Below are 26,923 nucleotides of genomic sequence, written 5' to 3' on the forward strand. Positions count from 1 at the left end.
CTCTCACATCTTGACAATCCTGACGCTCCCCTGATCCACACACACTCCGACCCTACCGTCTGAACTCTGACCCACTTTAAAAAGCTTTTACAAAGATATAAATTTAAGATAAACACTGTATATGTTAGCTGAAGTTGAGCGTTCTGGGTTGTTTTCTTTTAGCTTCAGCTGTGAGGTGGAAGCATCATTTATAGATCTCTACGTGTAACGATGACAAAGATGCCGATAACATCAAACATAGTATATTAAAGATTAAAATATTATTAACAATCAAGTATGTAAACATTTTTAAGAATCTCTGTCTTCCAAATAGTGTGGACAGATTATTTTAAAAGCTTTGTTTTCTTTCATTTGTTTTGGAGTTTCTGTTGAGGCTTTCTAAACTGCTCGCCACACGGTTGCCCCCGGTGACGCCAACACACAGACATACACACACACACACACACACATGCGGCAGTGTAGAAAGCGTTCCACCCTATTATGATTTGAAAGAGTATTTTAGGTCTAGTGAGTCAGAGAATCTAAGTCTGCAGTGATGAAGAGGTCTTATGAACATATATGACTTTATGTTTTAAATAAAATACAGAATATACTGATAAATTATGAAATTATATGATAGAGCTACAAACTAAGGTGTTGAAATAAATGCTAAAATAAACTGTGGCCCCGTCTTGATCTTCATTTCTCTGCAGACTCTCCCTCTTCTTCTTCTTCCTCTGTTTCTTCTTCTTCTGTTTCTTCTTCTGACAGATTCCCGTGATGATCCCATCCAAAGTGCCGCCTTTGAATTGAGTCATTTGGCAGCGCAACACAACAGCAGAACCATTGGAACATGAAGTAGCTTGGATGTAGCTTGCCGTGTAGCTCACTGCTTTATGAGTAGTGAGCTACCTGTAACACGCAAACATTGTGTAGGTAAACACGCCGCACGCTTTAATCTCTTTGACAAACTCTCTTTCTAGGCCCGGACAGAGAACGAGCGGCTCATCCCCCCTCCTCCCTCACACACACACACTAATAAGCTCACATGACTCTGTGACCAAGTCAGGGTCAAAATGAAGGTTCAGCGTCTCATTAGCACCATATTGAGAAAGAGAGAGAGAGAGGGGAGAGAGAGAGAGAGAGAGAGAGAGAGAGGGAGGAGGAGGAGGAAGGGGGAGTCATCCAGCTGTTTCTCTGAAAACAGAAAGTCAAAGGGAGAGAGTGATAGTAAAAGAGGGGCAGAAGGAAGGAAGAGCCAGAGAGGGAGGAGTGTGAAGCTGTGTGTGTGTAGATGTGGAAAAAGTAGGAGGAAGAGGAGGAAGAGGACGAGTGTGAGCGAAAGGTAAGATTCCTCCTCTGCGTTTGTTTGTTTGTTTGCCCCGGAGCCAATTAGTGATTATCATGCAAACCGGTCTAAATGTGTTCAATCTCTCTCTCTCTCTCTTTTCCTTCACTCACTCCGCCTCGGTTGCCTCGGCGACTCACGCTCACTTTGGCATCAACAAGGAGTGTGTGTAACTTTAAGTGCCAGGGGAAAATTGGGTCACAGGGAGAGAGAGAGAGGGAGAGAGAGAGAGAGGGAGAGAGAGAGGCAGGCATGTGTTAGAGGAGGAGAGGCTCACTACACGGACTCACACACACATGGAGAGCAGAAGCCCTCAGCCACCCCTGAACTGCAGTAACAAGTGGTAACTCGAGTAATCACTGCTGATTCAGAGAGAAATGTAAGTCTGTGCGTCCGTCTGTCCGTCTGTCTCATGCAGCCTTTGCTTCTCCTTGCTTTCCCTCTGCGTCTGCATTGGCCTTGTTGATTGAGTATTAAAGCTCCTCTGGCAGTTTGGAAGCTTCTTGACCCCGACGTGACAGAGCGTTAAGACTGAGGTCGGGATCTGAGGCTCCAGAGTTCGAGCCTGCGGCGGGGAAACTCTCGCTCCTCTCCTTGTTTCCTCCCTTTGTCGGGGGCGAGTGTGAGCAACAAGGAGAGAGAAGTTTCCAGCTGAAGGGGGGAAAGAAGCTCCTGGTCTCTCCCTCATGCTCGGTCTTGTGATGAGGTGTGGTTAGTCACATTCGTAGTACTCAGACAACTATGTGTGTGTGAGAGGGAGTGTGTGTGTGTGTGTGTGTGTGTGTAGATGCAACCCAGCCAGAAATAGGCCAGAGTTTGGCTGCGTGTCCATGCTTGTGTCTCCCTCCTGATCTGTGTGTCCTTTTCTTGTATTTGCCATATTTGACACTTTATCCCCTTTCAATCCTGCACGCTCCTTCATGTATCTGTGTGTGTGTGTGTGTGTGTGTGTGTGTGTCATGGTCTTGGAATCAAACAGCAGGAGGAGTGAGGGAGGGAGACAGTTGGTTGTAATAGGCCTTGTATTAGTCAGAGCAAAGGGAAAGATGACCTTTCCCTGCTGTTTATTTTGGGACGGCAACAGGAAGAATGCCGGAGCAGCTGCTGCTCTGTGGCTGCTGCTCTACGGCTGTCGGCCGTCGAATTGCCGCCCCGCGGATTCCGCTCTGCCACTGGATGTATGTAAGCGATGTGCGTACGGTGTAAATAGCACTTTGATTACATCTTCCAAGTTGTCATGGCGTCCGACTCGGCACTGACACACACACACACACACACACACACGCACAGTCAATGGCATATGTGGAAGCTAAATGAGTTTTACTGGAGTATCTCAGATGTCTCTACTCTGTATTATAGTGTTGTCATGCAGTGGTTGACGTGATCAAGCATCTGTTACAGGAGCTGATGAGGAACAAACTAAACTCACACACACATTTCTTCTTCAACTGTGGCCTCAACACGCCTTTGTAGTTTTGAGGCCACAGTTTCCAGTGCCAGTGACTTCCTGCCTGCTTGTAGACGTCCAACCTGTTGTTGTGCGATCAGAAGCATCGTCTGTGTGCCAACGAAAGCTTTCCTCTTCTTGTTATGCGTCTTAACCAGTCCAGCAACTTTGTCATAAATCCCCAGCAGCGTCTCTCTCTCTCTTCCTGTCTCTCTCTCTTTCCCGCTCAACGCCAGAAGGAGAAGGAGAGAGGTTCCAAACAATGGCGAGTCTCCCGAAAGAGCCTTCTGAGGATGCCAAGAAACTCAGCTTCTGGGTGGTGAGGATCATGTTTACACAAAGCTCTACTCAAGTATTTTTTGGGGGGTAGTTACTGTACTTAACTACACTTGTATTGAAAGTGAAGGTGTTCCTCGTAAACTTATCCTGAGAACATTTAGATTAAGTACTGTGATGAAGTATTTACACCGCTCACCACTTGTGTGTCTGTGTGTGTGTGTGACTCACCTCCCGCCCCGTCTCTCCTCTCCCAGCCGGGGAATTACGGCCGCACGGTCCATCGCACGGAGCAGTCCTACCAGGCCTGCAACGACATCGTGGCCTGCTTCGTGGAGAGAGCCAGGGTGGAGAAGCAGTACGCCCAGCAGCTCAACCAGTGGAGCAGCAAGTGGAAATCAATCGTGGATTCTCGTAAGTGTGTGTCGGTGTGTGTGTGTGGTTGATGCGTAAAATTACCCTTCACTTCTCATTAAATGATGCATCTGTGCTTCTTTGAAACTCTCAATAGACACAAGGAAGCCATTACTGCGTTATTGGCTCCATGACTCAACTCTGCGTCTGTGTGTGTGTGTGTGTGTGTGTGTGTGTGTGTGTGTGCAGGGCCGCTCTACGGCTCCCTCATGAAGGCGTGGCAGTGCTTCTTCACCTCCACCGAGCGCCTGTCCGCCCTCCACTCGTCCATCTCCCAGTCCCTGGTGGCGGAGGAAGGGGAGCGGGTGAAGGCGTGGCAGAAGGAGACGTTCCCTAAGAAGCTGTTCTGTGGCTTCAGGGAGAGTCATGGCAACAGAAGCAGCTTCTTCCGAGCTCAGAAGCCCTGGGCCAAGAAAATAGAGAAGGTGGAGAACGCAACATTTACATGTGTGTGTGCTCGGTGTGTGTGTGTGTGTGTCATGTCACCAGTGCACCCAGTTGATCACACCAACCACAATTGACTCCTATTAATCAAATGTGTGTGTGTGTGTGTGTGTGTGTCAAACAGCTGGAGCAGGTTCGCCTCTCGTACCATAAGGTCTGTCAGAGAGAACAGGTGGCGCTGGACAAAGAGAAGCAGGCCAACGAGAACACAGAGCTGAGTCCAGAGAAGAAGCAGAAGATGTCTGCGGCCAGAGAGAAAGTCACGGAGGAGAAGGAGAAAGTAAGGAGAGCAGCCATCACTCCATCTTAACCACACACACACACACACACACACACACACACACACACACACACACGCTACATTCCCAGAGTTCAATTGGCCTGACGCGTGCAGAGATATTTCTCCAGCTGATGTGAAACGCCTCGGAATCTGTTTCTCCAAACACACACGCACGCACGCACACTGGCCTTCACTCTCTTTCCCCTTGTATGGCGGTGTGTGTGTGTGTTAGTGTTACCATGCCTGCTGTTTATGGAGGAGATCTCCACTCAAACACACACAGCCCGAGGTTCTTCCCGTTGGGGGGGTTTTGATCATGAAACTGTTCTTCTGAGTTGCCCGCAGACTCGAGAACGCTACGAGAAGATGCTGGAGGAGGTGACCACCTACACGCCTCGCTACATGGAGGAGATGGAGGCCATCTTTGACCAGTCGCAGGAGGAGGAGAGGAAGAGGATTAGCTTTCTGAAGCAGGCCTTCCTCTCCATCCACAGACACCTGGACGTCACCAACAACGAAAGGTGAGACCTGCATGGGTGTGTGTGGATCTGAGAAGTGTGTACAGTGTGTGTGTGTGTGTGTGTTACTGACCTCTTGTGGCCGTGTCAGTGTGAAGGCGGTGTACAGCGAGCTCCACGACACGCTGATGTCCATCGACGAGCAGGACGACCTGCGGTGGTGGAAGAACAGCCACGGGCCCGGCATGCCCACCGACTGGCCAAAGATCCAGGTGGGCTACGACCCCACAACCATCAGCTGCTTAGCATCAAACTCTACAGCTCACACAGTTTGATAAATGTGTAAATAAACGCTTTATGTGTCAGGAATGGGTCCCACCTGTGAAGAAGCTGAACAGGAAGAAACGAGCCCAGAAAGGGAAAGAGGACCGACCGTGAGTTTGGGTTTCATAATCACAGCTGGCACGATGAATTATGTGACGTTTCATTCTAAGTTAACTTCCGTCTGTGTGCCTCCTCCCTGGCAGAGTGATGATCGGAGGTGTGAAGGTGCGAGCGCTGTATGACTACACGGGAGAGGAGGGCGACGAGCTGTCCTTCAAAGCAGGTGACAGTAACATGACACCGTCCAATCCCGTCGGTCGTAATTCGGGATGTATACACGCAAACACAGCCAACGTATGGAGAGGCGGGAGAGAAACACGTCCTGTCCCCCCATAACACACCAGTGTACTCCCTTTCTCAAACTATAGAGAGACCCTATGTGTGTGTGTTATGCAGCCACAAGTTTCTATAGCGATTTGTTAAAGGCTGGATTTGGGTCGGGGCAGCTGGCTGGAACCTGAAGTGGGACGACAGGTGCAAGTGGCAACCGTCACACCCAAAAGAGAGCTGACAAACATACAGAACACTCAACACCCCTTTATTCAGCTTTAATATCTATAACTGGAGCAATAATCTATCAAATCTCCATTGAAGTTTTGCAAGAAAAAGTAGAATTTGTCATTAGTTTGGATTTCACAACCAAATGTATGTTTTTCAACTGGATCAGAGCTTTTAGAGACATCTGGCGGCCACTGAAGGAACTGCACCTTAAACCTCTGCGTCAGCCTTTTGATCGGTTGTTTGCGTTTACCGGTGGATATCTGATAATAACGACACAGATACTCATATTTTGTGATGTTGTCATGGTGCAGGTGAGGTGTTCCTGAAGGTGGAGGAGGAAGACGAGCAGGGTTGGTGTCGAGGAACGCTGAGCGGAGGGAAGGAAGGCTTCTACCCGGCCAATTACGTCGAAGTCGCCGAGTGACGTCGCGCTGTCCAACACGTCACATGTTTGTCACAGAGTGTTGCACAAATAACAACAAGTATTTAACATCTTCCATGTTTTCATTCTGACCCCGAGTAAATGTAAAGTATATTATGATCCCGGTAATATATAAGAATTTATAGAGCTAATACTTTAACACCCAAACATAGATTAACTTATTGAAGGCAAGAATGACCTGAGTGTGTGTGTGCGTATGTGTGCGTATGTGTGTGTGCAAGTTTACAACAATAAAAGAGAACAGGGGAGGATATTTATTTGCTGTCACCTGGTCCAGTTATTGATCGACTGTAATTGATTAAGAATGAGGTTTAACCCCCCTGATCAGGTTTACAGCCGTGTGTGTGTGTGCGGGTGGTCTACGTTCATGTTTACGCGGCGGTGATGCGGTAGAGACGCACAGAAGTTAAGTATGACAGTGGGGAAACATTTTCAAAATAAAGTTGTACCCAAAAAAAGTGTATTTTATTGTGTGTGTTTTTGTTTTGCACTGTTAAAACACAAAAATGCAAATTGTACAAAGAACAATGATGCTAAATGCAATATTCTTATGATTCTAACTTGTTTGTAATGCTTTTGAAAATGTGTCATATTGGAGTTCCACCAGCGCCGCTTCTAGTACCCCCACTGTTACATGTTCCACAGTTTGAGAACCGCCCTTAGCTTTGTTGGTTTGTTGCATTATCTACATTTTAGATCAGCGTTGGTTTCGTCTCTGGATCTACTTTGTTTGTATTTCTGAAACATTAAGCTGAGGCCAGGAACCTGTTGAGCGACATTTCTGAGTCATCGTCTATGAATGACTCGTCCATGACATCACAAATGACTTGTAAACGTTCCTCACACTCGGAGGGAGGGCTCATTTTACGGCTCTATTATACAACCGGTGTCCACAGGGCTCAGGTGTGCTGCCGTGTGCTACTGGATCGCCTCTCCTGGATATAAGTGGACTCCTTTCCTCTCGTCTGCAGGGTCTGGATTGATTTGATATCGGAGGCTAGTGATGGGTGTGACCGCTCACACACTCACCTGATCCAACTGGACTGCAGCGAGTTAGGATTGTAAATCAGGTTAGTTGTGCTTATTGGAAAGGTGAAGCAGGTTAGAGTTCTCTTGGGTTACTGATCTCCCTTTTTCTTTTTCTCCTTCTCTCACAGGTGGAACCATCTATGGAATTCGCCTGTGGTTTTGTTTATGTGCCGCCCTCGGTCAGTCAGAAGGAGCAGAGATCCAATGTCTTTAAACGCTCAGGTGTGGTAGCTACACGCTCACAGACGTGTTTGTAAAGAGAGCGTTCACCTTTCTGATTGTTCCTGCCATTGTTCTGGGCCTTATGTTACTGCTCAGTGTTGCGTTCAGTGTCCTATACACACACACACACACACAAGCTTCAGATGAGTTACAGGAAGAAATCCGTCACAGAGTGACACACACCGTTTCTCCTCTGACGCATCAGAATGCAGTTAAGCAACAAAACACAACTTCAAGGAATGGAGAAGCAACTTGGAAGTGCATTCTGGGAAATACCTCCACTCTGTTTTGCGTGTTTACCTCATACTAACCCCATGCATTCTCCTTATTTGGCGGCTTTATCCACACAGCGAGGCTACCACTATGGCAACACATTTCAACTGTCCTGAATAGGAAGGGGGTACTTACTGTCCTTACCCAGAGGAGGTCCCTCCATGGGGACATAGCACTTTATAAGCAGAAAACTCAACACAAACTCAGATCATAAGTATGTTTTCTTCTCCTATCCTTCAGCTCTCCTCCCTCCCATCAACCGACTCCGCCCTCGCAGCCCTCCTCCCCCTCCCCCTGCTCATGCCCCTCCTCCTCCTCCAGGGACGTCCGCAGAAGTCAAAGTACAAAAATCTCCTCCTTCTATCAACAAAGTTATCCAACAATTGGAAAAGAATAAAGAGGCGAAGAGAGGGAGGGAGAGGGAGGTGAGGTCTTCTGTTTTCTATGAGAATGCAGAATTCCACCTCAAAGCGGGAACGCCGTCTCCCGTCAGCGCCGACGCCGAACAGACGCCCCCGGCTCGAAAGACAGGTGAGGTGGCAAAGGAAAGGCTGATGTGCCAGATGTTGAGCCAGGGTTGTTGATGTTTGATAAAAGCCTGAGTGGAGTGGAACTGAAACGCTCTGATGTGCACTTTACTGACGCTCCCTAACACCTCAGCCTCATATCTTCTGTTCTGATCCAAGCTCTCCTCCCGCCTCACCTGAGACCTGCAGGCAGGAGCCCTTCCCCTTCCTCCTCCTCTTCCTCCTCTTACTCAGAGCCGCTCGACTCTTGCAACAACCAGGCGCTGACCTACGACCTCCCAAAAGGCGAACCGGACTTGAACGCCCATCCCATCGACCCGAATTACTCCTACGATATCCCAGAAGGCAGCGGGAGGGAGGTGAAGGTGCCGGGCGACAGGAGCGCCGCCGTGCCAACACAGACAGCAGGTGAGCGGATGATTCTCCTTCATCTTCACCTTCTACATGTTTGCAGTGATTAGAGCGCTCCGTTTCTCTCCTCAGGCCCGGCTCTCCCTCCCAGACCCTCCTTCATGAAGGCGATGCCGTTGTACGTGGTGGTATTGCCCTCCTCTTCCTCCCCGTCCTATCAGAACTCCCCATCAGCCACGCCCCCTGACCCAGCACCTGCAGGATCAGCAGACAAAGGGCCTCTGCCAGGGAATCCAAACGTGATCCTGGTCAGTTTGGGCAAACTGCTCTCAGAGGAAAGTGGTTAGTGATCATCATCATCATCATCATCATCATAAAAGCTTTATTATATCGATTACTATTGTGAACACTCTCTCTCTCCCTCTGTCTGTCTGTGTGTGTGTGTGTGTGTGTGTGTGTGTGTGTGTGTGTGTGTGTGTGTGTGTGTGTGTGTGTGTATGCCCAGTGCAATTACCACATGTACCCACGTCCTGCTTGCAGTGTGGCTCTGTGCTGGACTCCATCTATGACAACACGGTATGTTAGAGATGTGATATTTGTGTTTGAACGTGTGAAAGAGACTTAAAGTTCATCAATAATCGTCTCTCCTCCTCCTCCTAAACTCTAGGTGATTAATGAGTGTTACTTCTGTCACTGGGACCTGACCTCCTCTCCCAGTAAGGCCCTGTGCCCCCCCAACGCTCCCCAGGACGGCCTCTTCCTCCTCCAGCCCAGTGAGCGGCTCCTCTCTCCCGCCGACTCCCTGCTCCTCTTCTGCATCGACATCTCGGGCTCCATGAGCATCACGTCTCAGGTACGCAACGCTTCAGCTTCAAACCAGACCATGTAAGGCAAACACACATGTGAGCTGTAATCCCTCCCTGTTGTCTGAAGGTGTCGGTGGGAGAGCAGGTGGTGCACAGGTCTCGTCTGCAGGTACGGCTCACGCTCACGCGTCGTGTGTGTGTTGTGTGTGTAGCAGCTGTCACAGTGAAGACGGCGTGTCTTTGGTTTTAAAAGGTCACTGTGCTCCTCCCAGTTTGTCCAGGACGCCGTGCTGCAGTGTGTGGAGAGGCTCAGCGAGCAGCAACCAGACAAGCGGGTCGGCCTCATCACGTTTAACAATCAGGTACATAGTCACACACACACACACGCTTCCATAGGTGTAATGACTATAGATCACAGATGCAGACTTATGATATCCACCTACAGATGTAAAACCCTCAAAACAATCTCCTCCAATATGACCTTTGACCTTTAGAGGCTGCCTGTTGGTCACTTATGGTTGGGCTTCTTGGCATCTTGACATCAATCAGCCGCAGCTTCATTGTTTTCCTCTGCATCCCCAGGTGACGATACACGGATACGAGGACTTCCCCTCACATTTCCTGAGTGGCGATGAGTTGACGGACAGCGACTATCTGAAACAGGCTGCAGCCGTTTTCCCCAGCCCGCCCCCACTGTCACAGACCAGGCGCTGCATACACACACAGCTACTGGGGTGAGAACAATCGCTCCTATCTGGGTTCTAATACTTGAGTGATATCAGAACACACAGCTTCATCCTTGTGTCTCTGTTTTTTGTTGGAAGCTTATCTGAAAGTGGGACCACAGCTCTGGGTCCAGCTGCTCTCCTCGCCATAGCGATGGCCTCTAGACACCCGGGATCCAAGGTAACAGCAGCCGTGTTTTATTTTGAAGGGACCAGGGTTTTCACACTGTTTAGAGAATTCAAACCTCTGTCATCTTACTGCATTCTAAACCCGATCTATCCCTGCTGATCTCCAAGGTGATTATCTGTACAGATGGGAAGGCCAACACAGATCTGGGGAATCTGGAGGTGGAGGATAATGACGCCCGCACCCTCCTCTCCTCCACCATCTTCTACCAGGAGCTGGGAGAATACGCCGCCGATCAAGGGTCGGTTCAGATCTGTGTGTGTGAATGACAGCTTGATTACACGCTTGATCGGTGCGGCGTGTGGGCGGTGTTGTGGTTGAGACTGCGCTTGTACAAGGACTAAATTAAAACTGGAATATTCTCTCTTTTCCCCATCAGTGTGACGGTGTCGGTGCTGTCCATAGAGGGGACGGACTGCAGGCTGGACGAGCTGGGCAGACTGGCAGATCGGACTGGAGGGACGGTAAGACGACCAACCAAACGCCTGTATATGGAGTATAGATGACATACTGTCTGTTACATACTTGCTAATCGTGTGTGTGTGTGTGTGTGTGTGTGTGTGCGTGTGTGTCTGTGTGTGTGTTTTGTCCTCTAGGTGGTGATAGCCAGCCCCAGTAATTTGCACCCAGAGTTTGAGCAGATCATTGAGAACAGGACCATAGCTACACACTGCCATGTAACTCTACTGCTGCCCAAAACACTGTAAGGCCTCATGGTTGATTAATTTATTTATACAGCTATACTTTAAGTATTCAAATGTCTAAGTCTTGGCTTATTGTATAAAGGAGTAGTTTTTATTCCTGATATATGATTTAGATGAAAACACATTTATTGTCTCTCCCTCTCTCTCTCCCTCTCTCTCTCTCTCAAGGTGGGTGAGAGGTGAGAGGGAGGCGGGGCACAAAGGAACCAGAGAGGTTGGGAATGTGGACCTGGGTACTGAGATCACCTTCCAGTTCGGAGTGGCAGACAGCGATCCAGACGGTGAGTACCTGGCATGAAACAAAAAGGGCTTTAACAGGTTAAGAATAATACGATACAACAATACAAGGTGGACAACATTATTTACTTCATGGTGTTCCTGCTGGCAGAACTTCACAACACTGAGTGTGATGTTTCTGACGACAACTGCTGCACAAACTGCCAACACAACCAACAAATGTGCTCTTGTCTGTCAAACACCAGATATTCCAGAGCATCTAAAGTAATTCATTAAACCTCAAGCTGGATGTATCTGGGCTGCCCGTCTGTGGGTGGGTGGCTTTAGATCGCTCAGAGGTGAAAAGGCCAGAGCATGTGGGTGTTGTCTGACTCCTGCCGCGAGGGAGATATAACATCTACTTTGTCCCCCAGACGTTCTTGCTCACGGTGTGTTTCTCCTTCAGTGTCTCCTGGGAGCCACGTGTCCATCCAGCTCCAGATCAGGTACAGACAGCTGAATGGACAGACGATGCTCCGAGTGTTGACTTCAGACCGAGTCATAACTGAAGACAGGTGATGCTTCAGGAGGAAGTGTGCTCATTGAACCCAATCATCGTGTCGCTTAAGACCTAAGGATTGATCATGAGGAGCGCCTTAGTAAGCAAATTGTGACTCTGTCCTCCTCAGCATGGCAGCGTTGTCCTCTCTGTCTCTGGCCATCATTCAGCTCAACTCGTCACAGGCCAGCGCCGCTCTGGCGGTCAGAGGACGCTTCGTGGACGCCCAGAGGGAAGGAGAGCTGCAGAGGAAGCTGATCGAGAGAGCCATGTGAGCCATTTGATCTGAGACTCCTGAATATTTCTTTCTCATTTGGATGTGCATGAGTCCTGACTTCAACGGCGTATTTAGCTGTACTTTCTATGCATTTTTATTCAAGCTAATAAAGATTATTCTCTGAAAAGGCGGCAAGAATGCAGAGTTAAGTGTTTCTTCTACATGCAGAGAGAATAACCGGAGCGCAGAGGACAAAGAGACGTACCAGGAATGGGTTAAAACCATGGAGCCATTATACAACAACATACATAACTTCACCAGGGTGAGCTTTTAAAAGTATACTGTAGATTTATTACATTCATTTGTTACAGTTTGGTTTAAAACACAGTGCTCTTTTGTCTTTTACAGAGTAAATCTGTCATTTCAGACTCACAGGTAAAGTGGATTTATTAAAGTTCATTCACACAACACAATCTGTTCACCATCTTCATTACATATTTAAAAGTGAACCATGTAACACTTAATCTTGTGTACCATCTCCTGCTTCTTCTCCTCCTCCTTTCTCCAGTCTCTCACAGACGCTGGCGCTGTGCTGCTCTACACCATGAAACGCAGCAACAGGAAGACCATCTCACTGAAGAATCAACGTAAACCATAACAACTGTGCTGAGCCTGTGGAGAGAGGAAACTGGATCGACAGATGATCTAACACGGAGACACTGAATGTGGGCCTTTTTAAAAAACTAACGATTTGGTCCATGGTTACACTGTGGTTTCGGGAAAGTTCGACCAAAAATAAAATTTGCCCCAAACTACCAGAAAATGATCGTCGTGTCCTGTAGATGCTGATTTTGAACTTTTTAGAGCTCTAGCTCTAAAATTGCCTGAGATATGGGCTTTTTAAAAAAAAAAACGATTTGGTCCACGGTTACACTGTCTTTTTGGGAAAATTGGACCAAAAATAAAATTTGCCCCAGACTACCAGAAAATGATCCCCGTGTCCTGTAGATGCTGATTTTGAAATTTTTAAAGCTCTAACTCTAAAATTGCCCGAGATATGGGCTTTAAAAAAAAAAAACAACGATTTGGTCCATGGTTACACTGTCGTTCGGGAAAATTGAACCCAAACTACCATAAATAAAATGCGCCCCAAACTACCAGAAAATGACCCTCGTGTCTTGTAGATGCTGCGTTTTTTAAATTTGAGAGAACCTTGCCGAGAAGAGCGCAGCAAGGGGGGAGAGAAGAAAAGCATTTTTGAGGTTTTATTAATTTATTTCCATCCATGTTTACATTTTGTCTGCATTTTGCTCTGAAACACGACACCGACTGCACTGTATGATGTCTGCAGGGAGAATGTCTTCGGTTCTAAACGTTTTACATGGACAAAGAGTATGACATGGTTCAATGTTTCAGAGAGAAAAACATTGAAAACGCGGTTCAAAATGAAAAAAGAGGTATTCAGTTAAGACCATTTGTATTAAACGCTGTATTTAAAGTCTTGCTTTTCACTTTTGCAATCCTATGAATGTAAATTTTCATTCAATTGAATAAGTCAACACAGCTTTAAAATCTGTTGTGTACATAAACAATTTCACTTGTTATGTTGTACACAAAATGCTGAAAGAGTGTATCTTTGTTTGAATTAATTAAAAATTTTGCTACAATGTTCATTGTTGAACGTTTCATCCCTTGCCTGTCACTTCTGGCTGAAATGAGGAGCTGCCAGGTAGGAACCATAGTCACTGACGATGTTCCCGACGGAATCTTACACAATGCACGTTCCATACATCCCCACATTGTAAACAGACAAACATGTTGCTGTTAGGGAGGGGAGTGACACAAAGACATTGAGGACTGTTTACTGAAATGGATTTATCTGTGTGACCATAAGTCAGAGTGGCTATGCCCTGAGTGACTACCCGATCTCAGACATCAGCAAAGGTTATGTAGGCCTATGTATTCATGCCCTACACAGTCGCGCGCTATGGAGGTTCAGCTGATGTTCTCAGCAGAGCTGTATGGTGCAATGAGGTTGTTGTTGGGGGGCCAACTAGGTCTTGATTAAGTTGGACTTTTCAGCTACTGGCAGTCATCTGGGCAGATACCCAGTTGGATACCATAATTACTGGGGGTGGACTACATTAGTAGTCAATTGACATCTGTTCTATTGAAATTATTGCGCTGAGCATTTTATGCCACCAATGACTGTTACACAGAGCTTGTGACTGCAAAAGTGTACATTGTCACATTGAATTGTTGAGGGATAGAGAAATAACTCTCTTTGGAGATGTCATCAAAATTGTCAGCGCACAGAGCCAACCTTTCACTGACACCTTGGCTACGACAGTGGACTGGGTATCCAACAGGTCGTCTACCACAGCCAACCACCTGTAGCCAATAGCCCTGCTGAGAACATCAGCTGAGCTGCCATGGCTGCATAGTGCATAAAATGCTCTATGCAACATCTGGCAACTGTCTGAGATGGGGAGGTCACTCAGGGCAGAACCACTCTGACTTATGGTAACACAGATGGATCCATTTCAATCAGTCCTCAAAGTCTTTGTGTCACTCACCTCCCCAACAGCAAAGCAGACTGTCACAGTAACACAGCTCAGCAGTGCTCTGGTGGCACTGGTGGTCTGCTGTAGCCCTTACAGCTACAGCAGGCCCTTGTAGGTAGTAGATTCCAAAGAGTCTCTAAAAAGTCTACTGCCTACAAGGGCCTGCTGTAGCTGTGCCAGACTCTCCAGAATGAATCAGAAGCATGTGTGTCTGACACAACTGCAGCAGGCCCTTGCAGACAGTAGACTTTTTAGAGACTCTTTGGAAACTCCTGCTACAAAGACTTGCTGTGCACTAGCACGGTAGATTACTGACTGCATTAGACCAGCAACCACCACGTCACTGCTCTGAGAACATCAGCTGAGCTGCATTACTGAAACGATCTGCTCGTTTGCTGCTGAGGAGGGGAGAGACACAAAGACTTTTTGGTCTATGTGACCATGAGCCAGAGTGGCACAGCCCTGAGGGACCACCTCGTCTCAGACAGGTCAGATGATGTTGTCAGCAGAGCCATGGAAGTAGGATAATACGACTGTCCACGTGGCTTCAGTAGTGTTTACATGAGCACTACCAACATTCAAGTCAGGTCGGAAGATTTGGTCCATGGTTACCATTTTGGGAAATCGGACCAAAAATGTAATTCTCCAAACACAAGAAAATTATCCTTGTGTCATGCAGATGCTGTGTTTGCAAATTTTAGAGCTCTAGCCCTTAAATTTACCAAGATATGGGCTTTTTAAAAAAGAAGGATTTTGTCCATTTTTTTTTGTTTTTTGTGAGTGCCGCTCCGAATCAAAGAGACAAAAGCAGACTGAGAGTGTGTTAGGTGGTGGCGCACTTGACTAAGCACAGGTTTGGGAACCTGGCACACACTCCGGTTCAGGTTGGCTACCGACATCGGTTCCCCAACTTGCTTGGTTCGACTGGCTCAGCCCCCACAGGGGGGCAGACATAGAGGTGCGACATGCAGCGCACTCCCCCCCGACCTCGGTCCCCCAACTCGCTTAGTTCGACTGGCTCAGCCCCCCTAGGGCGGACATAGAGGTGCGACATGCAACGCGCTGCTCCCCGAAGTGGGGCAGACACAGGGCATCCTCGTGCCCTGTAGACGCTCTGTTTTTCAATTTCAGAGCTCTAGCTCTTAAATACGCCAAGATATGGGCTTTTTAAAAAACAAGGAGAGGAGGTACACACAGACGCAAAGCTGATTGAAAGTGTACAAGTATTAGGTTTTATTGGTATTAATTGATCATTAGTTTTTATGTGTTAGTATTACATAATTTAATATTCCCCTCTCCCTTTGTACCAAGTTTGTGTCGTGAAACTACTCCTGGCTCAGTTCGCACTTGGCTCATAGTGTCGAGTTGTCTTTTATTGAGGCTTTAGTTCCCCCTTGTGGCCATTCTGTAAACCGCAAACAACAGACAAAGAATGATGTGCTGTCAATTTTAAGGCAGATCATCTTTCAGATTTTCAACATCTGCTTCACCTAATTTGAACCTTAAAATGCCACGCTCACATGCTGGTGCACCGCCTGTACACAGTGTTTCAAAATGAAAACGTGGTTCAAAATGAAAAAAGAGATATTCAGTTAAGACCATTTGTAATAAACGCTATATTTAAAGTCTTGCTTTTCACGTTTGCAATCCTATGAAGGTAACTTTTCATTCAATTTAATAAGTCAACACAGCTTTTGAATCTGTTGTGTACATAAACGATTTCACTTGTTATGTTGTACACAAAATGCTGAAAGAGTGTATCTTTGTTTGAACGAATTAAACATTTTGCTACAATGTTCATTGTTGAACGTTTCATCCCTTGCCTGCTTTCCCCCGGGTAGCCACTGGGTGGCACCAATTGATGACTTTAAAATAATCAAAAGCAACAGCAAAGAACACAACAACATAGATAAAGACATCAACTGGTGAGTGTATCATCACAGTTGTGAGTGTCTCTTTTATGCAATTACGACAAGGTTGTGAGTTCGAGGCCTGACCTCTCCCAAATCTCCAGGAAGACCAGCTGGAGCTCTAGAAATCTTTTAATACAACCACATGTGTCTCCTGCATGTCAGGGTTTACAATAGTCTATCCTGCTTGAACCTCTTCAACTGTCAACTGAGTGTCCTCCAGTAAGTTCAGGGAGACAAACTAGATCACCTCAATGCACCTTCCTCCCTGCACCTCCACATACATTGATGTACACTACGTGTTTTCCTTTTAAGAACCATATTTCAGCCTGTTTATTGAATTGAGTTCGTGTTGGTTCAAAGGCGATTCCTGGTTTCACCGGTTGGGGCGCTGTCGCCATTTGAGACCAGGAGAGCAGCGGGTGAAATAAGCGAAGGAGTGAAACGGTATGTTATTGTTGTCGTCTCGTTATTTCTCTGTTATCAGGTCAGCATTGGGCTTATAAGTACAGATATGTGCTCACAACATGCAGCGCCATGTTCACTACATGATGCCACTGCATTTGAGTAAGAAGAACAGTTATAAAGTCTGTTTGCGTGTTTAAAGTTCTAATGAACTCTCCCCACTTAGGTAGCTCGGTGCTTATGTTGGCTAGCAGTGTACGTAATGTGTGCGTGTGTGTGTGTTGTATTAACTGTTTCACCAACAGATTTCTGGACGTTGTGTTTGCATTTATCAAACATTGTGTGAAGTCTTTTCAGGTCAACTCATCACTCGATTCCAAGTCCAGTCTAAGAAGTCCAAACCACTGGGAATAGTTCAGATTTAGGCCCGTGTGTGCTTCTGGCACAGAATCTATCGACCCTCTATTCAGATTGCATTGACGTTGAATGATGTGTGGATAAGAAACAATAATTATTCTTAATAATAATAATCAATATTGTCAATCTTGATTCTTCAATGTATATATAGTTATTATGATATCGATTTTAACCACGTCAACTTTGAAGTTGGATCTGTATATGTCGCCCTCTTGTGGTTAAAATGGAATTCTGCATACTCAGCAGCTCTTCAGAAAACAGATAAAGAGAAACAAGTTGCTGATCACAAGTTGAGGATGTGTTTATTCGGAAACTTTAATGTAAATAATTTGTATTTATTCTGACTTGAGAAGCTGGACTGTAGTAGTGCACAGCAGGCCCTTGTAGCCAGTACACTCCACAGAGTCTGTCCAGTTGTACCAGACGCTCATGCTTCTGATTCATGACTTTGTGAAAGTCTGGCATAACTGCTGCTTCAGGTCCTTGTAGGCAGTAGACTATTCTGAGACTCTTTAGATTCTCCGGCCTCAAACGACCAGCTGTGTGTCTACAACAGCAGGCCACCAGAGCACAGCTGAGCTGAGTTACTGGGTGTAGAACTTCAAACTCTAAACTGAGGTCGAACCTCCTCCTTGGCTGAGTTGTGGCGCAGTGATCTTGGTTTCACTCCTGTTTATGGGAGGAGCCTAATGTAAGAGCAGTCAGGATGTCTTGGTTTTAAGTCGAATCCTGCTTTCGCCACTAGGGGGCGGTGTCTCCATGTGAGAGCAGGTAATCAGCAGGTGAAACCAGCGAACGAGAGAAGCCGTGTGGTTGTTTTGTCGCTACCAGGTCGGTGTTGTGTTTATAGTTCATATATGTGCTTGATTTGCTACAAGATGTTACTGCACTTTACAAACAACAGGCAGGAAGTCAGGTGTTTACGTTCCTGCTGAAAGGTTAGAGCCGTTTAGCCTTCGTGGCGACGCACCGGTATTGAGCCATCACGGTGTGTGTGTGCCTGTTAAATCCATGCTACGGAGGGGTACAGTAGTGTGTGTGTATGCAGTAGTGACTGTTTGTTGTGTGAATGTTTTTATACGTGTGTATGTGTGCCTGTGTAAGTGTGTCTGTGCGTGCATGTGTGTGTGTATGCGTGTGCTGTTTTAAATGTTTGCTGTATTTCTCAAGCTGTGGTGTTTGGATGCTGCGTTTGAAAATTTTAGAGCTCTAGCTCTTTAACTGACCAAGATACGGGCTTTTTAAAAACAAATGATTTGGTCCATGGTTACACTGTCGCTCTGGAAAACTGGACCAAAAACTACATTTTCCCCAAACTTACGGAAGATGATCCTCGTGTCCTGTAGAAGCTGCGTTTGAAAATAAGGTAAAGTATTTGTTATTATATATATTATATTACACTTAGACTAACTACTTTACTTTAATCTTACTGCTAATTTATTTGAAATATGTTCAATAAGTAAATATATAAATGACTTTTTGAGATGTGAACACATATCGACTTATACGCTAAGTCGATTGAATAACTAAAAAATATCCTGTTTAAGTCATTTAGGAAAATGGGACCAAACTTTTTTTTTTTTTTTTTTTTTTGTGATGTCAGCACCAAATCAAAGAGACAAAAGAAACATTGAACCTTTCCAAGGTTGGGTGGGCGGTGGCTCATTGATAAGGCACGCGTCTGGGAATCAGGCACACGCTCCGGTGCTGGTTCGCCTCCAACCTCGGTCCCTCACTCTCCAGCTGGTAGCTGGAGAGTTGCCTGTTACCCTCCGGTCCAGAGCCTGTTACCTTCCGGTCCCCGCGCCCACCTAGGCACGGAATCTACCGCACTCAGTCAGTCTGTCAGAGAGAGTGACAGACACATAGCGAGAGACTGATAGTCATAGTAGAACACGTCACGTATAGATTTAGGGACACACAGTGTGTCGCTCGGGCTGCGTGGCAGGCACAGTTCTTGTGTCTGGCACCAGAACGAGTGATGCACTGTGATAGAACATATAGGAACACATAGGTACTGACACACAGACAGGCAGGCAGGGTGCGGAAGAGGAGGTGCTTTTAAATAAACTCACTAAGTGTTTCACTGGGAAAGATAGATAGCAGAAAAAACCTTTGAAATTTTTTTTTTCTTTAGCTCAGAGGGTTGAGCTGATGGTTGGTGATCACAAGGTTGGGAGTTCGAGTCCCAGTTACAGGAAGGTAACTGGCTCTGGACCGGAGGGTAACAGGCAACTCTCCAGCTACCAGCTGGAGCGTGAGGGACCGAGGTCGGAGGCGAACCAGCACCGGAGCGTGTGCCTGGTTCCCAGACGCGTGCCTTATCAATGAGCCACCGCCCACCCAACCGCAGAAGCCTCAATGTTTCTTTTGTCTCTTTGATTCGGAGCTGACATCACAAAAAAAAAAAAGTTTGGTCCCATTTTCCTAAATTACTTCATATAGGACTTTAACAGGATATTTTTAGTTATTCAGTCGACTTAGCATATATGCTAATGTCTTGTTTGGATCTCAACTACGTGTTCACATCTCAAAAAGTCATTTATATATTTACTTATTGAACATATTTCAAATAAATTAGAAGTAAGATTAAAGTAAAAATGTAGTTTTTGGTCCAGTTTTCCAGAGCGACAGTGCAACCATGGACCAAATCGTTTGTTTTTAAAAAGCCCGTATCTTGGTCAGTTTAAGAGCTAGAGCTCTAAAATTTTCAAACGCAGCACCCAAATACCACAGCTTGAGAAATACAGCAAACATTTAAAACAGCACACGCACACACATGCACACACACACACACACATATGCACGCGTGCACAGGCACACGTATACAAACACACACACACCCTTCTGTACCCCTCCGTAGCATGGATTTAACACGCACACACCGTAATGGCTCAATACCGGTGCGTCGCCACGAAGGCTAAACGGTTCTAACCTTTCAGCAGGAACGTAAACACCTGACTTCCTGCCTGTTGTTTGTAGAGTGCAGTAACATCTTGTAGCACATCAAGCACATATATGAACTGTAAACACAACACCGACCTGGTAGCGACACAACAACCACACGGCTTTCTCTCGTTCGCTGGTTTCACCTGCTGATTACCTGCTCTCACATGGAGACAACGCCCCCTCGTGGCGAAAGCAGGATTCGACTTAAAACCAAGATTCGACTTAAAACCAAGACATCCTGACTTCTCTACATTAGGCTCCTCCCATAAACAGGAGTGAAACCAAGATCACTGCGCCACAACTCAGCCAAGGAGGAGGTTCGACCTCAGTTTAGGGTTTGAAGTTCTACTTTATCAAAAAATATTAGCAGTACTCTCTCTCTCTCTCTACACCAGGAAAAGGAGCCATCTTGTGGTGATTTGTGAGAATACACACGCTTGTTTCAAATTAACAAATGATTTATTCAATCACAACTTTACATTATATGCGTCCATTTTAAAGCCAGTTTACGTGAACATTTAAATATAATTATAAACGGGAATCCAATGTGTACTCGCAAATTTATCAGCAAAAAAGTCAAAAAGTGTTTATTCACAGTATTTGAATTTATTCAATACATTGTGGTGTTCAAAAACTGAGCACTGAGATGAATCTTTTGTGCCACAAAGCATAACATGTGTGGACTCAAATGTAAAAAGGAAAATAGCAAAATAACAAGACAACAATCACATGGGGTTCTCTCGTTCGCTTGTTTCACCTGCTGATTTCCTGGTCTGAAATGGCGACAACGCCCCCGACTGGCGAAAGCAGGAATCGACTTTGAACCAATATGAATTTAATGCACAGGCTGAAATGTGTTTTTTAAACATAAAACAAGTATTTCCAATCACAAAATGCCAATGCAATTCTAGTTTGTAGCTCACTAGTTATCTGTGATCTCACACATTTATACACACAACCCATCTCCCCATCTCATTCTTGACTCATTCATCTTGCATGTATTGTAATGATTAAATCAATGTATGTGGAGGATCAGGAAGGAAGGCGCTGTGAGGCGATCTAGTTTGTCTCCCTGACCTTACTGGAGGACCCTCAGCTGGAGGCATCCAGGTTCAAGAGGTTCAAGCATGGATGGACTATTGACATGCAGTTGACACATGTGGTTGTATTAAAGGATTTAAACAACTCCAGGTGGAGATTTGGGAGATATGCCCAGGGACTATGGTTAAAGGTCAAGTCCTCCCAAAAGACACAGACTGAAAATACTTGAGTGTAGTAATGTAAACCGTGGGATCATCACTTGATGTAATCATGAGGTCAGCGACTACATTATACCTCTGTACGCTTACTGTTCAAAAGTCCAACCAAAGGACTGCACGCCTTTCTCCTGTTGAATAAATCCACAAACCAACCGTTGCAAACTCCTCAGTAAGGAAAGTCGCTATAAGTTGTCCTAAAAGTCGCCATATGACACACTCACCTAATTTGCACAATTGACGTGTTGGATGTCATTATAATGGACGCTGGAGGAGAGAAGGTGGACAGTAACTGCGGAACGATACGTCAGAGTCTCCAAAACACCAGAAGTCTCCAAAAGTCTCCAATTACACGCTAGTCGCTTTTGTCTCAAAAAAAGTCGCCAGATTTAGCGAAAAAGTCGCTAAAGTGGCAACACTGCTCAACATGTTTGTCTGTTTACAATTTGGGGACGTATGGAACGTGCATCCGTGTAAGATTCCGTCGGGAACACCGTCAGTGACTATGGTTCCTACCTGGTCACAGCAGATCCTCATTTCAGCCGGAAGCGACAGGCAAGGGATGAAACGTTCAACAATGAACATTGTAGCAAAATGTTTAATTCATTCAAACAAAGATACTCTTTCAGCATTTTGTGTACAACATAACAAGTGACATCGTTTTTTAAATGTACACAACAGATTCAAAAGCTGTGTTGACCTATTAAATTGAATGAAAAGTTACCTTCATAGGATTGCAAAAGTGAAAAGCAAGACTCAAAATATAGCGTTTATTACAAATGGTCTTAACCGAATTCCTCTTTTTTCATTTTGAACCACGTTTTCAATGTTTTTCTATGAAACATTGAACCGTGTCATACTCTTTGTCCATGTAAAACGTTTAGAAGACATTCTCCCCGCAGACATCATACAGTGCAGTCGGTGTCATGTTTCAGAGCAAAATGCAGACAAAATGTAAACATGGATGGAAATAAATTCATAAAACCTCAAAAATGCTTCTCTTCTCTCCCTCCACCGCTGCCCTCTTCGCCGCAAGGTTCTCTCAAATTTAAAAAACGCAGCATCTACAAGACACAAGAATAATTTTCTGTAAGTTTGGGGCAAATTCAATTTTTGGTCCGATTTTCCAAAAACAAAACGACAGTGTAACCATGGAGCAAATGGAAAGAGCTTAGAGCAGGGGGATCACACTCATTTTAGTTTGGGGCTCAAGTCAGAATCCCCATTAAATACAAATGATTAACATTTAATTTTCCAAATAAACACATCCTCAACTTGTGATCAGCAACTTCTTTCTCTTTAACTGTTTTCTGAAGAGCTGCTGAGAATGCAGTATTCTATTTTAACCACAAGAGAGCGCTGTGTGACATATACAGATACATACAACTTCAAAGTTTGCCCATCTACCGTTGAATCCTTTTTATTGGCTCAGCCAAATCTACACACAGGCGGGTGACATATTTTTTAATTATGAAGCCTTGTTGTGTTTCCTTTAATTTTAATACCACTCTGCTGTTTTTCAGTGTGACAGGGTGTAGAGTTTCTCAGCGCTGCTCTCCAGTCGCTCCCTGTTCTCCAGGTTGGCAAAAGAAACTTGGTGCGGCACCCCCTGGGTGCGGTAGAGGAGACCCCAGAAGCAGCAGGCAATACCAGCTGTGCTGCCACTGTCGCCTGGGAGGAGAGAAAGGAAGACAGCCAGGATGAGAAGAGCCAGAGCCAGAGACTCCTGCAGTGAAGACACACTGCACCAATACAGTTCTCCTATCATTAATGAAGTTAGCTCCAAACATTCAAATTGTTCAGGCGGTTTTAACTCGCCACAACAGTCATCCATCATGTAGATGGGTTAAGTTGAAGATGTTTGGCCTCTCATCTGCAGCGACAATTTCACACATGGCATCTAGCAACATAAGGATACATTGCTCTAAGTTTGGGGAAATTTGAATTTTTACTCAAATTCACACAAAATGTCACTGTAACTATGGACCATAATGGTCATTTCTGAGACACCGCCCCCTGCTGGCGAAAGCAGGATTCGACTTTAAAGACATGCAAAACGGTCAGCTCACGGCGCCAACATTTTACTGACACCTCGGCTACGACAGCGAACTGGGTATAGAACAGGTCGTCTACCACAGTCAACCACCTGTAGCCAATAGCCCTGCTGAGAACATCAGCTGAGCTGCCATGGCTGCATAGTGCATAAAATGCTCTATGCAACCATGCATATGCAGACAGTAGACTTTTTAGAGACTCTTTGGAAACTCCTGCTACAAAGACTTGCTGTGCACTAGCGCACTAGCGCACTAGCGCACAGCAAGTCTAGCACTCTGAGAACATCAGCTGAGCTGCATTACTGAAACGATCTGCTCGTTTGCTGCTGAGGAGGGGAGAGACACAAAGACTTTGTGGTCTATGTGACCATCAGCCAGAGTGGCACAGCCCTGAGTGTCAAATTCGTCTCCGACAGTCCATTTGCCATGCCAGGATACATGATATTATCGGCACAGCCTTGGAAGTAATGTGATCTAGTTGTCTCCTTTGCTTTTAAGTGTGTGCCTGAGTACTACCAACATTCAATTCAGGTAACTCAAGTGTGATGAGATTGCAGCATGCTAGAGAATTGCAGCTTCAATGTGTCACAAACATAGTCATACTGAAATATTCGAGTCTTTGAAATTTTACCAACTGAATGTAGCGGCCAATCATTACAGCTGTGCAAAAAAATATCATTTTGATTGTCATGGTTCATGGAATGGCTGAGACTGGCAGGTAACTCAAGGCTGTGCCACTCTGGCTCATGATCATATAGATGGCGACAGCACCCCTACCGGTGAAACCAGGAATCGCCTTTGAACCAATACGAACTCAATTCAATAAACAGGCTGAAATATGGTTCTTAAAAGTAAAACCCGTGGTGTACATCAATGTATGTGGAGGTGCAGGGAGGAAGGTGCATTGAGGTGATCTAGAATAGCATTTATTTTTTTATACATGCTAGATATATTATGATGATGTGTGTGTGTGCCTCACATGCTGGAGGATGTCCTGCACGGCGCTGTAACGGGGCGCCTTTTAACGGTGTGAGGCTGTTCTGGAGAGACTTCAGGGACCTGGACAAAGAACACGTCCTCCTCTCCTCCCCCTTCTCTGTCTCCGATGCAAACCACCTCCTCTCCCTCCACCGCTGCACTCTTCTCCGCAAGGTTCTGCCCCCCCCCCCCCCCCCCCCCCAAAGAAATTCAGTCAGAGTGAAAACTCTGTGTACAGGCGGTGCACCAGCATGTGGACGTGGAATTTTAAGGTTCAAACTAAGTGAAGCAGATGTTTAAAATCTGAAAAATGATCAGCCTTAAAATTTACAGCACATCATTCAGTCTGTTGTTTGCGGTTTACGGAATGGCCACAAGGGGGAACCAAAGCCTCAATAAAAGACAACACAACACTATGAAGATGATGATAATGATGTAATACTAACATATAAAATCTAATGATCAATTAATACCAATAAAACCTATCACTTGTACTCTTTCAGTCAGCTTTGAGTCTGTGTGTGTCTCCTCTCTCATTTTGAGGCAGATTCTCCCAACGCATCCCTCCCCGGCCTGTCGATCAAAAACATAGTTGCTCTTAACTTGGCAAAGGGAAGAGCTAGAGCCCTTTGGGGGCAGGGCACAAGTAGTCCGACTGTCATAGAGACACTCTGCTGGGAGAGTGTGACTGTCATAGAGACACTCTGCCGGGAGAGTGTATAGAAATACCTTTTGCTGAAACTTACTAAGTGTCATTGTCACTGGGCAAGATAAGTAGCACAAAACACACAGTGTGGATTCCTTTTATTTAGCTCAGAGGGTAAAGCTCATGCTTGGTGATCACAAGGTTGGGAGTTCAAGTCCCTCCACACATCAAATACAGGCAAAGTCATACATGCAGACTTTTCACCAAAATAGAACATAAGAAAGTAGACAAGTGAGCGTAATTTGCGACAGATTGTTCTTTATTTTGCCAATGCTGAAGTCCACTCGGCACTAACGCAGACTTGGATTATTGCAAAACATGTTGCATGATGTCAATTTATGAGCTGCACAGATCACTGGCGCAGCAAGAGATAGTTGCAGTTCCAGGGACATTCAGTATGGTGCAGGACCTTTGCGGCATGCAGCCCTTGAAGTACGAGACAGCTGTAAACACGGAACGAGGCAGAGCATCAGATCAATGAGGTCACAAGACTGAACTGAAGAACAACACAAAAGGAAACTGCAATACTAAAGCGGGGTTACAGCGCCCTCTGCCGTCAGAGCCTTGAATTACGCTCATGACCAATAATAAGAGTTTTAGGTCTGATGCACCTCTGAAGTACAAAAGGCAGAACTACCCTCAAATCAATTATCTTGGGAAGTTGTTACTGACAAATACGCACTTGATTAGCAAAGATTCATTCAATCCATTCAGTATTAGTGGAAAGGGGGCACTGATGAAAGTTACATACTTGGCATAAGGAAGAAGACGGTGGCACAGACGTCGTTGACGCCGGTGCAGGTCTGCTGGTTTCCAGGACAAACTCTCCTTCCACCACAGTAGCATCTTAAAGCGTCACCTGGGGGAAAAAAGACATTTTCAGTTTCAACAACAGCAAACAAACAAATAATCCTCCCATCAAAATCAACAGGCCGATAAATGTTACAGATTTTCCAGTTGATCTTGGCTGTTAAGCTCACTCACCCTGACTCACAACCAGCAGCAGCAGACACACAAGAATGGCAGCCTTCATGTTTGCACAATGTGAGGTTGATGTCCAGCAGAGTCTGCAGAGATAAAGGTGGAGAAGGTCAGAGGGTCAGAGCCCAAACTGTCCCCATCACTGCTACAACTGAGGAGAACCTTTAAGAACCTGCAGATCATCAATCATGACAGTAGCTCACCTGGTTGAGTGTTAGAGGAGTGCTGATACCCAAAGTCTCTGCTGGAGTGACTGACAGGCTTCCCTTTTATTCAGTCATGTTACACAACCATTGGATCCATCATTAACTTTGAATTTGTAATGCCAGGGTTTCTTACACACCAGTGCTGGGAAAAGACACAATTACATCACTGACATATGCTGGTGAGCTGCTAGCGCTATGAAGACAAATATACATGCATTTGCTTTACCTGCTTCAGATACATGATGTTTTTCTGTTGTGAGACTGTTTTCTCTTTCATTTGAAGCGTTTAGGGGAAGTGTGTTGACCCTCACATTCTCTAAATCTTGCAAACAAACACAATCAGTCACGAGACAGACTTATGAACGACAACAACACACTGTCTTTCAAAATCAATACATTAGGTTGGAAACATAAAGGGAACACTTCTGCTTGTTTTGATGACATTCTAAAGGGGACGAGCGCCAGAACAGTGCTGAGAGGAGCTGAAGCACTGCAAACAAACAAACTATGAGATGTGATGCAACGTCGCCTCACTCTCCTGTGTGTGTGTGTGTGTGTGTGCGTGCTCCCTTTGTTTTCTCCTAAAAAGCTTTAAAGTAACACACAATGTGACTTTGTAAGGTTCTCGTTCATTACAGTAGTTGGAGGAATGATAAACCTGTTTGAGAAGGAAATGAGAATCGGATCGCTCACCTGGTTGACATCTGA

At 45.6% G+C, this 26,923-nt stretch overlaps 2 protein-coding genes and 1 long non-coding RNA gene across 8 annotated transcripts; 2 read left to right on the top strand and 1 right to left on the bottom strand.

Moving 5' to 3' along the window:
* The first annotated feature begins 1,187 nt into the window (after positions 1 to 1,187).
* On the top strand, positions 1,188 to 6,226 carry LOC143002309 (protein kinase C and casein kinase substrate in neurons protein 3-like). Of its 4 annotated transcripts, XM_076152347.1 has the most exons (11): positions 1,209 to 1,324; positions 1,489 to 1,706; positions 3,011 to 3,093; positions 3,308 to 3,464; positions 3,654 to 3,889; positions 4,033 to 4,188; positions 4,534 to 4,709; positions 4,798 to 4,918; positions 5,013 to 5,080; positions 5,174 to 5,253; positions 5,843 to 6,226. In XM_076152347.1, the coding sequence occupies exons 3-11, from the start codon at positions 3,037 to 3,039 to the stop codon at positions 5,953 to 5,955; spliced, it is 1,164 nt and encodes a 387-aa protein (XP_076008462.1). In that variant the 5' UTR covers positions 1,209 to 1,324; positions 1,489 to 1,706; positions 3,011 to 3,036; the 3' UTR covers positions 5,956 to 6,226. The 4 variants fall into 4 exon arrangements, with proteins under 4 accessions (XP_076008464.1, XP_076008466.1, XP_076008462.1 ...); XM_076152349.1 differs by lacking the exon at positions 1,489 to 1,706 and having other exon boundaries at positions 1,188 to 1,324; XM_076152351.1 differs by lacking the exon at positions 1,489 to 1,706 and having other exon boundaries at positions 1,208 to 1,324; positions 3,014 to 3,093.
* Positions 6,227 to 6,821: 595 nt separating this feature from the next.
* On the top strand, positions 6,822 to 13,456 carry LOC143002275 (circularly permutated Ras protein 1-like). Its single transcript, XM_076152304.1, has 20 exons — positions 6,822 to 7,043; positions 7,131 to 7,224; positions 7,738 to 8,028; positions 8,184 to 8,432; positions 8,508 to 8,717; positions 8,881 to 8,951; positions 9,043 to 9,228; positions 9,309 to 9,350; positions 9,454 to 9,543; positions 9,764 to 9,915; positions 10,006 to 10,087; positions 10,204 to 10,334; positions 10,473 to 10,557; positions 10,690 to 10,796; positions 10,966 to 11,078; positions 11,480 to 11,588; positions 11,703 to 11,843; positions 12,018 to 12,111; positions 12,198 to 12,224; positions 12,358 to 13,456. The coding sequence occupies exons 2-20, from the start codon at positions 7,143 to 7,145 to the stop codon at positions 12,445 to 12,447; spliced, it is 2,352 nt and encodes a 783-aa protein (XP_076008419.1). The 5' UTR covers positions 6,822 to 7,043; positions 7,131 to 7,142; the 3' UTR covers positions 12,448 to 13,456.
* Positions 13,457 to 22,707: 9,251 nt separating this feature from the next.
* On the bottom strand, positions 22,708 to 26,923 carry LOC143002148 (uncharacterized). 3 transcript variants are annotated; one of them, XR_012963756.1, is made up of 7 exons: positions 26,909 to 26,923; positions 26,442 to 26,537; positions 26,213 to 26,357; positions 26,013 to 26,095; positions 25,780 to 25,887; positions 25,233 to 25,471; positions 22,708 to 24,438 (listed from the first exon to the last, which is right to left on the bottom strand). It is a non-coding gene; the product is annotated as an uncharacterized LOC143002148 (long non-coding RNA). The 3 variants fall into 3 exon arrangements; XR_012963757.1 differs by having other exon boundaries at positions 26,442 to 26,705; XR_012963758.1 differs by lacking the exon at positions 26,442 to 26,537.

The sequence above is a fragment of the Genypterus blacodes genome, unplaced genomic scaffold, assembly GCF_046128005.1.
Source record: "Genypterus blacodes isolate CSIRO-AG114 ecotype Tasmania unplaced genomic scaffold, CSIRO-AGI_Gbla_v1 ptg000055l_1, whole genome shotgun sequence".
Classification (NCBI taxonomy): domain Eukaryota; kingdom Metazoa; phylum Chordata; class Actinopteri; order Ophidiiformes; family Ophidiidae; genus Genypterus; species Genypterus blacodes.